Source organism: Notothenia coriiceps, unplaced genomic scaffold (genome assembly GCF_000735185.1).
Source record: "Notothenia coriiceps isolate Sejong01 unplaced genomic scaffold, NC01 NC01_scaffold00000339, whole genome shotgun sequence".
NCBI classification, from domain to species: Eukaryota; Metazoa; Chordata; class Actinopteri; order Perciformes; family Nototheniidae; genus Notothenia; species Notothenia coriiceps.
The window spans coordinates 19325862-19338074 of NW_011333040.1; the positions used below are offsets into that span (position 1 = coordinate 19325862).

The 12213-nt window shown below is 41.2% G+C and overlaps 2 protein-coding genes across 3 annotated transcripts in view; one reads left to right on the forward strand and one right to left on the reverse strand.

Annotated features, from left to right (window-relative positions):
* tsg101a (tumor susceptibility 101a) overlaps positions 1-4184 on the forward strand; it is an 8509-nt gene extending 4325 nt beyond the window's left edge. Inside the window, exons 6-10 of the mRNA XM_010774208.1 lie at positions 207-264; positions 955-1049; positions 2028-2230; positions 2326-2565; positions 2835-4184. Of these exons, the coding sequence (XP_010772510.1) occupies positions 207-264; positions 955-1049; positions 2028-2230; positions 2326-2565; positions 2835-2924 (686 nt within the window). The 3' untranslated portion in view covers positions 2925-4184. The remainder of the gene's footprint in view (positions 1-206; positions 265-954; positions 1050-2027; positions 2231-2325; positions 2566-2834) is intronic.
* A 332-nt stretch (positions 4185-4516) lies between these two features.
* Positions 4517-11321, reverse strand: ldha (lactate dehydrogenase A4). Of its 2 annotated transcripts, XM_010774219.1 has the most exons (8): positions 11216-11321; positions 9071-9196; positions 8047-8161; positions 7739-7912; positions 7424-7597; positions 7154-7271; positions 5666-5789; positions 4517-5556 (listed from the first exon to the last, which is right to left on the reverse strand). In XM_010774219.1, the coding sequence occupies exons 2-8, from the start codon at positions 9194-9196 to the stop codon at positions 5392-5394; spliced, it is 996 nt and encodes a 331-aa protein (XP_010772521.1). In that variant the 5' UTR covers positions 11216-11321; the 3' UTR covers positions 4517-5391. The 2 variants fall into 2 exon arrangements, with proteins under 2 accessions (XP_010772521.1, NP_001290221.1); NM_001303292.1 differs by lacking the exon at positions 11216-11321 and having other exon boundaries at positions 5349-5556; positions 9071-9198.
* Between the last annotated feature and the right edge of the window lie 892 nt (positions 11322-12213).

Sequence of the window (12213 nt, forward strand, 5' to 3'; positions counted from 1 at the left end):
GTCAGCATGTCGTTGTGTCCCTGAGACACTTCACCCCAAATTGCTCCTGTGGGGATTGCCCACAGTATTGAGTATGTAAGTCGCTTTGGATAAAAGCGTCTAACAAGTAATATGTAATGTAATGCTTTTCTGAGAGTGACAGAGAGACAGTATATTTGTCATGTATTGGCCTTGGATCTTATGTTCACACTATTTCTCTACCTCAGCTTCCTATATGCCTGGCATGCCTGCGGTCTCACCCTACAGCCCAAATCCTAACCCGGGGTAAGACGTTTGCAAAGCAGTTCTAAAGCTCTCTACTCCTGCTCTGTAGCAAATAAACATGTCCTGGAACGTTTGTTTTGGTGGTTTCTTCTCCAGCATATCACATGGAGAATATTTATAAACCACTGTTCAACTGATTCCATTACATACACTGAACAAAAATATAAACACAACACTTTTGATTTTGCTCCCATTTTTCATGAGATGAACTCAAAGATCTAAAACATTTTCTATTTACACAAAGTAACCATTTCTCTCAAATATTGTTCACAAATCTGAAAAAATCTGTGAGAGTGAGCACTTCTCCTTTGCCGAGATAATCCATCCCACCTCACAGGTGTGGCATATAAAGATGCTGATTAGACAGCATGATTATTGCTCAGGTGTGCCTTAGAATGGCCACAATAAAAGGCCACTCTGAAACGTGCATTTTTGCTTTATTGGGGGGGTCTGGGGGGGTCCGAAAACCAGTCAGTATCTGGTGGGAGGGTTAGGGTTAGGGTAATGTTGTGAATCGAGTGGCCCATGGTGGTGGTGGGGTTATGGTATGGGCAGGCGTATGTTATGGACGACGAACACAGGCCACTCGATTCACAACATTACCAACATTAGTGTATATTCTGCTAGATGTGGGAAAAGGAAAAACAGATAGAATGCGCTGCGTTCTGATCAGTTATTTATTTTTTGCAGAGGCTACCCAGGATACCAATACCCAGGAGGCAACTCCTACCCAGCCACTGCTGGCCCTGCACACTACCCCAACCAGACCCCAGTTTCCACAGCGGGTACGTATCACATTACCCGGGGTGCTTTATTTCTCTTTCCCAAGTGTACATTTTAAAGTTTAAAATTAGATTTTTGCACAAACTGCACAAGCACAGCAAGATACAAAAGAAGATGTCATTTTTGTGTTATTGCTCTTGTATTGCAATACAATATTTGTATACTAATTCACCCCCACCCCCTCAAAAAAATACAACAATCCTCGTTTTCATGTTAGTCAACTCGTTAATAAGACCTTTGACCTTTTGACTTAAACTCTCTTGCCCTCTGTGTGACTCCGGTGGCATCCCGATCTGCCAGTGAAAAGGTCGTTAGTGTAACGAGAGTGGGGGGTATTAAAGGCCAAAGGGTAGAACAGATCTGAAGGGAAGGGCAACGTCCAAACCCCAGCTATCACAGTATCAACCTCACACAGTTCTAAATTTAGGATGGGAACAGTAACTCCACACAAAGGCAGACCTGTGATCTGCTGCCCAAACAGCAGCGGGCAGGAGGAGCTTTATCTCTCCTATATTTAGCAAAAGGGAAGAAATGGGTTTAGCCCTTAGACCTGTCACATCTCCAGGCTGCATCAACTCTGACATTTGTAGTGCTGATTCCACACTGCACATCAGGTGGTCTTTACTTTTAGACATCAAGCAGTGTTTTTCCACATATTGTAACTGGTAGTGTTCAGTGCGCTTTGATAACACTTTACATTTGCATCTATGAACTCGATGAATTCAACTCAAATTTCTGCGATATAGTTTAACAATTCCACATTAAACCATTTCCGTTAGCTCGTTTGAAATGGAAAATGAAATGGCCCAATTAAATTGGCCAATCAAATGGTTTCAGTTAAATCGGTTAATCAAATGGCTTGTTTCAGTACACCAATAAAATGTCTCAATCGGCTCATCAGAAGGCTTGTTTTTGTATCTGTTATTTTCTGTTTTGTCTGTTCACTGTCTGGCCTCCCTTCTTAACGTCATCCTCTAAAGGCCCGAGCAGAGATGGCACCATTGGCGAGGACACCATTCGTGCATCTCTGATTTCAGCTGTTAGTGACAAGCTTCGCTGGAGAATGAAGGAGGAGATGGACAGAGCTCAGGCGGAGCTGGACGCCCTGAAGAGAACCGAGGAGGATCTGAAGAAAGGACATCAGAAACTTGAGGACATGGTCTCGAGGCTGGACCAGGAAGTGGTGAGAAATCCTACATTTGTTTCAAAGTTGTATTTTTTTTTTTTTTGTTCTTCTATGACAATATGAAATGGTTTAAATCACGATATTTCTGCTAGTCCGATGTTGACAGGAATATCGAGCTGCTGAAGAGAAAGGACGAGGAGCTGAGTGAGGCCTTGGAGAAGATGGAGAACCAGTCGGAGAACAACGACATTGACGACGTCATCGTGCCCACCGCTCCGCTGTACAAACAGATCCTGAACCTGTATGCTGAGGAGAACGCGATTGAAGACACTATCTTCTACCTAGGAGAGGCCCTCCGCAGGGGCGTCATAGACCTGGAGGTTTTTCTTAAGGTGACCACATCAACAACATAACTACCAATAATGTATAACATGATGTTCATAAAGTAAACAGACACAGAACTGACTCTAGGGTCAAACGCATTTGGCCAACACACAATCATAATGTGCACCTAAAAGTGTCAACATAGACTGTGGGTGTTTATAATGAATACAATGGAAGCCTATCTGTGTATCAGACAGATTTCAAGAGACAAAGACATTCACACACTTGAGTCCTGAGTGATTTTAGCCTTAATGCCTCATGTTCTCTTTTGTTACAGCATGTACGCCTTCTGTCCAGGAAGCAGTTCCAGCTTCGTGCGCTCATGCAGAAAGCCCGCAAGACTGCCGGCCTTAGTGACCTCTACTGACCCACTCTGACAGCCAGGAAACATTCATATCCTTATGCTCCCTTACTCTCTCCTCTTCCTCCTCTCTTTTTATTCCCATTATTCCCTTTTATGTCTTCTAGAAGCTGTCCTCTTTTTTTATCTCTATACAATCTGTTCTTATGAGACAGACTTCTGAACGGCAAACATTTAAAATACAACATTTATGTAGAACTGGGCCGTCCCGTGTGGTCACAGTTCTCGTTGGAAATAATTTGTGTTTTTGATCTGACCAAATAATGATTTGAGATCTTAATGCATTACCCTTCATGACCCATTTGCACCAACAATAAGTAAAAGCACTGGGACAACATTGTGACCCAGGTGCTCCGGTTGACACAGAAACACACATGACATACTGAGAGTGACGTGAGAGCCTAGTTTCCTCTGTAGTGTAGGTGTACTGTTGGTTACTGTGACAACCTGTACATGATGCACTGCAGGGAGCTGGTTCTGTTCGCACTCCCTTTGCCAGACAGTCATTTGGCTAGTAAGCACAAATTGTTAGGGGCGTGTAGAGAGAGGCTTTGTCAAAAGAACCTATGTGTCCACTCTCCTCATAATGAAAAGGATAGGCCTGGGGTATAAATACCCGGGCCAACCTTTCAGGAAGGACATGGGGCTCAGCCTCAGGATTTAATGCTGTTCAAGTCATGTTCGGTAACCATGGAGTCAAGAGATCAATTTTCATACAGTACATACTGTCTTTTAATTGGTTCAATTTTGAGCTACTCTGCCACACTATTATTTGCATTTCCTGTTCACCCGTCAGCTGCTCAGGTCTACCCTCCAGTCTGACTGAATTAACCAGTCAATCTTGTACAGTAGTTGTTTCACTCTGGGTGACAGACTTGGCATGCTTTATTGTAATGTATTACAAAGGAAATTCTGTTTTTCTTTTCTTTACTTTTCTATCGTCTTTGTGCTGTCCTCTTATTCTCCTGCTGAGAGGTTCAAGTTTTCAGTAAACATGGGAAAAAACGTTGTGAATAAAGCTGGAGCATTGGAGGGTACAAACAAATCAAAACAATATATTGTACTAATCAAAATGTTAACTTATGTAAAGTTTGCAAACAGGTATCATTTAAATTAGCCTTTTACTAAATGCACTTTGAATTGTATGATAGATTATCTGCTGTTATTGTTTTTCTTGTTTCCAATTCAACCATAGACCACCTGTTCTTTTATATCTGTAGATTTATGCAAATCAGTACAAATAAATGGAATCTGATGTAGATCTCATATTCTTTGATGGGTTATTAATAACAGAAATGTAAGTGTTTTCTCCGTTGCACACCTATTGGCAATGCCAAACTACAGTAAGTAATTTAATATTTGTGAAGTAGCTGTAATTTAGAATCCAGTGGTTTGTTATCAATGATCAAAGACTAAGTAAATATTTTAAAATGGCTGGTGTCTGTTAGCAAATGTAGCAGAATCTACCATTATGTTCACCTTGTGCTGATTTCATTCAGGAGTTTCAGACTTTGATCTCTCATAAAAACCTCTGTCAACAATCCCAAGCTGCCTTTTGCTCGCTTGCATGACAACCAGTTAAAAAAAGACAGAACATGTTTCACTATCCAGGCAGATTTATTCAATGTTACAGCAAAAAATAATCAATATCTAGCTGCCATGACAGGTACAATTCCTCAGTGAAGGTTGTAACATTACATGATCCTAACCATATTAACAATTATAAATAACAGTCCTTTTTCTCTTGATGACTTTACCAGAGTGAAGTTGAATAAATACAAAACCCTTTATGGTATTTACGGTGCGCAAACAAACACCTTCCAGGGTCAATAGTTTCTGCCATGATTGTAGCTGACTCTTTCCCATTTGGTTCTCTGTTATCTCTTAAGAGTTAAATTAAGTCACTTTGTTGGCAGCCATTCTAATTCTCCTTTCTAACCAGCATCTTAAACCTTGACTTTTAAAATATGTTTCTGTCAGTGCACTTGTGGTTAGATTGGTTAACAAAGGCTTCAATGCCAACCAGTAAACATAGCATTGATTACTCAAGGTACTTTGGTATCACAGGGTTCTATCCCAGTGATATGTGCAGCAGCATTATGACTAAGTAGGAAGCTCTCCTCATAGTGAATGGAATGTCTCCATTAGACTCCAAAATAAAGAGATGACCAAGTGGAAAAAAACAACTGGCAACAATCACAGAACACACAGAACAAATACAAACTCCAGACAAGGAGTGCAGAGAGAAGCAGTAACAGGGCACAGAAACATTACAGTACATAAAGTGTTTACCCTTACAATGTAGAGGCCACACTTTTGTTCTGTAGACAGGACAACAACAGATGTTTTAATATTTCAAGTTAGAATCTAGCCCACACACACACACACTTCTTAGACATTCAGAGGTTTCATTCGCCTGTTGCAGTAAGGGGTACAGGAGGAGGGCGTCAGAGTGGCTTCAGAGGAAGGCTCTTCACAGGATGAGCTCCTTCTGTACGCCCCACAGGGTCTCGGCGCTCTTCTGCACCTGCTTCTCCTCTTCGGCCTTCAGGGTCATGTGAATCACATCTGTCAGGCCGCTGTTGCCCAGGACACAAGGGACGCTCAGGAACACCTCATCCTTCACTCCATGCATGCCCTGTCAGAGGAAGGGGTTAAAAAGGTATTTTCATGATATTCAAAGAATGTTCAGTATGTGGATGCAATCCGATGAATTGTATGATATAGGATTTGGCCAATCTTTTTACCTGGACCAGTGTTGACACAGGGTGAACTTTGTGCATGTTCTTAATGATGCTCTCCACCAGGTCAGCTACAGACATGCCAATGGCCCAGGAGGTGTAGCCTTTCAGCTTAATAACCTCATAGGCCCTGCAGAGAAAAAATAAACAAAAGTCAGAACAGCATATTTCCTGGACAAAAGACACAAATCTGTGTGCTTTGGTACTTGGGACTGTTCGTACATTGTCATTGGAAATTAGCTCAAAAACATAAGGCCTAAACTCAAAAAGAGAACACTTTTCATACAGAGTTTTATTGCAATATAAACAATTTACATATCCAGGCTCATTTGGCTGGCCAGAATGAGAGAGAAAATAATTTGTACTTTTACAGACAGCAGTGCATCCATTTTCTCCCTTAGTCTTAGTCTCTCTTTTATTTCCTGAAAATCAACCCTTGTGTTATACTATTTTACCTCCTTAAGAACTCAGCTACTTGAATATAAATAAGGTGGACTGACAGTGACATAATGGTAAAGTATCAAAGTTTACGGGGTAAACGTTAACATAACACAGAAGTTGTATACATAGCAATGCTATTATGTTGGTATGGTTAGTTAAAAAGGTAGGGTAGGTAATAATGGAGAATCCAGCTCGAGTGCGCTAGAATTTGAAAGTACACAACCGAAAAAAATCTGCCCCTTCCTTCAGACTTCCTGACAGGGCCCCTCCTCCAACACACACGAATGTGCACATGACCAATGAGGGCACGAGATAAGTTTGTGCACAGATGGAAGGCTGACAGGCAGGTAGGCCATCCAGTTATTTTAGCCGGGCCGGCTCAGATGATTGTCGTGCTTTTTACAGTACTACGGCTTCCACAGATGAATTTTTTGTATGTATTTAATGTCAAAGCATTTAATATATTCATTGCTATCGGGATGTTAAGAGCATTCCATGGAATAAAACAAAGTGTTTCTGAAGTGAATTACCTACCCTACCTTTAAAGTCTTCAATTAGGGCAAACCGGTCTTTTATCAGGATTCAATATTGTCTGGCGTTTCATTAATGCAAAGCCATGAGGACAACTGCACGGTATTATGTTACGGGGTCTAGCATAGCTTTTGTGTTTGCACTGGCTGCCAGACACCAGTAAGCCAACAACACAGAAGTGTTCTGTGTACCCGCCTCTGCTTGCCTTTGGGCCCACATCACTGATTACATTCCTTTCCAGGGCTAGTGAGCTCCACTGGATCTTGATCAAATGGTGTATGTAAGTATGTTTTTGATGTTTTTGTAAATAGGCAACTGTCACTGTAAGCCAATACATCCTATAAGTGTGTTTTAATAAAACATAATATGTATGGCTTCAACCTCAGATGGACGGATGACCTGTATGCACATGGCCGATTGATTTGCTGATAAGATTCATCAGTGTGGGAGAAAGAAAAATGTGGTTTGCAGGGAAGTTCTTTCAGGTCATTGGTGGATTACTGGAAACTATTGTTTACTCACCCATCAACCACCTCTTTGTGAATAGCCTTCCAGTTCTCACCGTCACCCTCAGTCCCCATCTGTGGGTTCAGACCCTGCAGAGACACTCCAGCAACATTCACACCGCTCCAGACAGGCACTGTGAGAAAAACACACACGCGATCAATTAAATAGAGAATACATGTAATTGTGGCAAAAATGATGCAGCTGTATTGAACGATTTGCAGTACACCAACAAACAGGAACACTGGAAGTCTTGCAGACATTTTATTTTTAGTCAGAGCTTCATACCACTGGAGTCTCCATGTTCTCCGACGATCCAGGCGTGGCAGCTGGAAGGGTGGAGGTGGAGCTTCTCTCCAATGAGGTGGCGGAAACGGGCGGAGTCCAGGTTGGTGCCAGAGCCAATGACGCGGTGACGGGGGAAACCACTCAGCTTCCAGGCCACATAGGTCAGGATGTCCACTGAAAGGGTAAAGGGGACAACTCTTCCAAATTAGAAAGGAGCTACTCTCTTCCAGTACCCCCGAACACTATTTCAAGCCACAACTGCTCTTCTCACATTTCCCCTCCTCCCTCACTCATTCAAACCCCCGCCTGTCTAACCTGGGTTAGAAACCACCATCAGGATGCAGTTGGGGCTGTACTTGACGATGTTTGGGATGATGAACTTGAAGATGTTGACGTTGCGCTGCACAAGGTTCAGACGGCTCTCGCCCTCCTGCTGACGGGCTCCAGCTGTCACCACCACCACTTTGGAGTTGGCTGTCACACTGTAGTCTGAAAATCAACAAAACAAGAGGGTTTCTAATGGAGCTGCAGAGTTATAGTTTCAGTGAGAGTCAAGTTTACATACCAGATTATAAATAAATTATTCAAGAGTTAAAAGGGAAGATATTTTTGTGCGTTCTCACCTTTGTCTCCCACAATCTTTGTCTTGAGGAAGAGGGATCCGTGCTGCAGGTCCATGACCTCACCCTTCAGCTTGTCCTCCATCACATCAACCATGGCCAGCTCATCACACAAGTCCTGTTTGTATACATACATATATATAAAATTAGTCATTCTGGCTAGGTCTGCAACTTACACATACTTTTATTCTTCAGTTAATCAGTCCCAGGGAGTCATTCGGAATATAAAAAAAAGACAGAAAATAGTGAAGAAATGTCCATCCCAGTTTCGCAAAGTCCAAGATAATGTCTTGTATTCTCAGTCAGAACCAAAATATATTCAGTTTAATATGATATAAAAGCAGAGGAAAGCATGAACTCCATATTTGAGGGTCTGAAAATATTACTTTAATGATTAAGTAATCATCCAAAAACTGTTTTGGCCGATTAACTCATCTGGTAATTCTGAAACCCATACACTATTAAGAAGCTACAATGAGGCATATTCACAGTAGTTGGTATAACATGATATAAAGTCACAAAACACACCATTCATCTCTGCCTTGACTGTTGAACAGTATTGTTAGTTGTAAGACCTGTGACCTAGTTTCCCTGTGGCCTAGTTTCCCTGCAACTCTTTTGTTTCCGATTTGTAAAGGATCCAGCTTCCTTGCGGGAACAGGAATAAACAATGGAAATGTAATGTTTCCTGAGAATGTCTTTATAATTGGAAGCTTGCAGTTTTTAAAATGTTAACCAAGCATTACACACACAGTCAGATTCCAGTAGATAGCACACCTTTAAAGTTAGTTTGACTTTAGGTTTCTCAGTTTAATTCCTTCATCTAATCTGAAATCATAGAACTTTCTAATGTTTATCTAAGTTTGTTCTTTTCCAAGGGTTTACCTTAAGTCTTATGAGTTATTTTGTTTGATGTACTTTTCACTGTACTATCATGTTTGAAAGCTGTCATCCCATCTACTTTCCCTTGATGCTGATTTCACCAGCTATTTTACTCACACACACACATCCCATCTTTGTGTCTCACCTTGAGCAGTATGCTGACGGCAGAGGCCATGCCCACCATGCCGACACCCACCACCGTCACCTTGTTCCTGCTGCCAACAGGCTCCTCTTTCATCACATGGCTGATCAGCTTCTCCTTGGTGGACATCTGTGTGAAAGTAAAGAGGTGTTAGGAAAACCAGATAAATAAAAGGGGCAGGGCGAGTGTGGAAACAGAGAGGCAGTAAAGGAGTGCTACATTACGTATGCGACAGTTTCAATGGGTTGTTCCCCGGCGTACGTGACTGCTCTCTCATCTAACCATTCGTCAAAAGAGGAATTCCCTCTTCATCTCAGAAAAATGATTGAAAGTGTGTCCTCCCCCTGACAACCACAACTTCCGGTTCCTTACTCCTTAAGTCAATAACTCTTATCTCATGTTTACTTCCTTAAATGGCAGTAATTCTTGCTTCACAGGGCCACACTGGGTCTCTATGGCAACCACTGCCTGGAAAAGTACTGCAACCGGTTTCCATCCAGCAAAGACCATCCCCCACTCACTATTATTTGTGTTTCCTGGTCAAGCAAGCATGGCTGAGTGCTCGCGCTTACAGGCTGTTACATCAGCAGCATGACTAGCCTGGATCTTCAGTGATGTGGAGACGAGCACGTAGACAGGATTAATGCCCTGTAATACCTTCCTTCAAAGAGTGTTTAAGACTTCTCCATGGGGAATTTGCACACAATAGTAGGATACGGTAAGTAGGAAAGACATACCCAATATCCCTTTATCCTATTATCTCTCGCTTAAGAAAGCGAGATTTGTGTTAATCTTCGGATTATATACATTTTTGGAGATTTTAAAAAAAAGTAGCTGTTATACATAAGTGGACCACAAAAACGTCTCTATGCAAACTTGCATTATCATGTTTTCTTGTACATTATGACATTTACTTAATTTGATCAGAAACAGGTCAGTGGGGGTGTACTTAGCTCTGATGGGGTGTCAGGTATCACGGTTGAGGGCCAGTAGCTGGCCTTTACTTGCACCATTGGCAGGAGACTGTGGGTATATTTGTCCCTGCACTTTTGAATTGTAGACTATATGATCAGACAAAACATCAGTATATCCAAAAAATGATTTGCTTAAAATGCGGGAGTAACTTTACTAGCTTGATTTAGTTTCCACTGTGAAGTCACATAATTGAGTTAGAACATCTACTGAAGATGCCAACAGGATGGAACTTAGAACATGAATGAATTAAATACTTATTTTAAACTTGAAAATACAGCGAGGTATTGACCTGATACACAATATAGCACAGTAAAAAAAAAAATCCAAGACATACAAATAAGAAATTAAGATGAAAAAGCAAAATTATGAAGGTAGTAAAACCTAAAGAATATATAAAAAGTAAAGCAAATGACACAACAAATAAGAAATACAAATGGAAGTGAAATGGGATATCATTTAAGGTTGAAAAGAGGGAGGCTTCAAACTGTAAATATGTTGAATAATATACCATAACAATTACATGAACGCAAATCTGGCAAATCACTGATAGTATATCTGCAGCACCAACAGTGCTCCTACCAATATCTGCTTTCCCATGGGCCAGCAGATGGATGCCACAAATGATCTATGTCAGCTTCATTTATGGCCCACTGCTGTGTGGATGCTGGTCTCCATGGGCAGCAGAGGACATGGTGTCTTCTTGTGTAACACTGCGTATAATTGAATCAACATATATATATTGATGTAACAACAGAAACAGATCCAAACCACTTTCACTTAAGGGTTCTTATATTAACCTATACTATTGGGGTAAGCTATTTGGGGTATTTCCAATAGAATATTTCATAACAGGTGTTCCTACAATTTAAAGCATCGTTCTTAAAACCCATTCATTTACTGGCATCAGAGTCACGGCAACAAGTAAATTACGCAGACGGGCCTACATCCTGTTGCTTCGGCCACTCTGTTTCACAAACATAAAAACATAAATACACCCATTTTACACTTGCAGCCTTGGGTAACCTGTCAAAAACTGAAGATGGGTGCCACTGATCTTTCTAAAATGCGCATCTAGTCCCTCTTTAAACAACTCTCAATGTGCCGTGAATGGCTCGTATCACTCACGGAGATGGCTGTGGTGTAGGCTGCCGTGGGATATGTAATGTATCTTACCTTGAGTCGTTCAGTTAGAGAGGTGGAAACACGAACTGGAATGTGTATGCTCCTCCTGAGTTCAGCTTTTCCGCAGAAGTAGTGGTGCAGAAAGGGAGTGTCCCGGTATTTAAAGACAGCCTCCTCCGTAGACGTAACGTAATGTCTGATTACGTGACATTCTTCATCCGGTGCACGTGCTGAATGTCACGTAATCAGAATCCTTTATTAGTCCCACCTTCTTATTACCATGGTCCCACGGAGGGGGAAATGAGCCACAGACAGCTTTATGTAACATGTTACATGATTTAAAAAGTACTAAGTTATGATATAATACAAAATAAAAAGTTACATTATTTTCAGAATACACATCCTGTAACAGTTCTTAGCATTTAGCAGCCAGGTATATAGCACAGTTCTACAGAAAAGGTGGAATCTGGGTGATACAAATCTGCTGAAATATATTCCTTCTAAAACACATCTAAAACCTGTTAAATAGCAATAACTAACTCTTAACTTGATGGATCCAAAAAAAGTAGAGGTAGAGCTTAAATAATTTTTTTCAAATTATTGTTACACATTATACAAAGCTTATATTTATATAGGAACGTCACTGGTGTAACGTGTTACCAGGGAGAAGAGTAACACAGTGACGGTAACATCAGGTTGCAAAATTCCGGGAATTTTCAAAGTTGGAAACTTTCCATGGGAATTTACGGGAACATATTATCGGAGTAAACTGGGAGATCGTTCAAATACGGTGAAGTTGGCTCTTCATAGGAGAACTTAAATATAGTTGGGGAAAGTATATTGAGCATACTTTGTGACTAAAACCAAACAGATGCCATTCAAGTAACACTTGAATATCCGTATGCCATAGCACACTGCTTACTGCATGGGCTATTAAGACCACACAAAAGGTTTGCAACAGGCTCACAAATGTGAGAGTGAAAAACTGGTTGGCATTCGGCGCAAACCTAAGGGGTCTTTGAGCCTGACACAGAGCCATCCTCCAACAA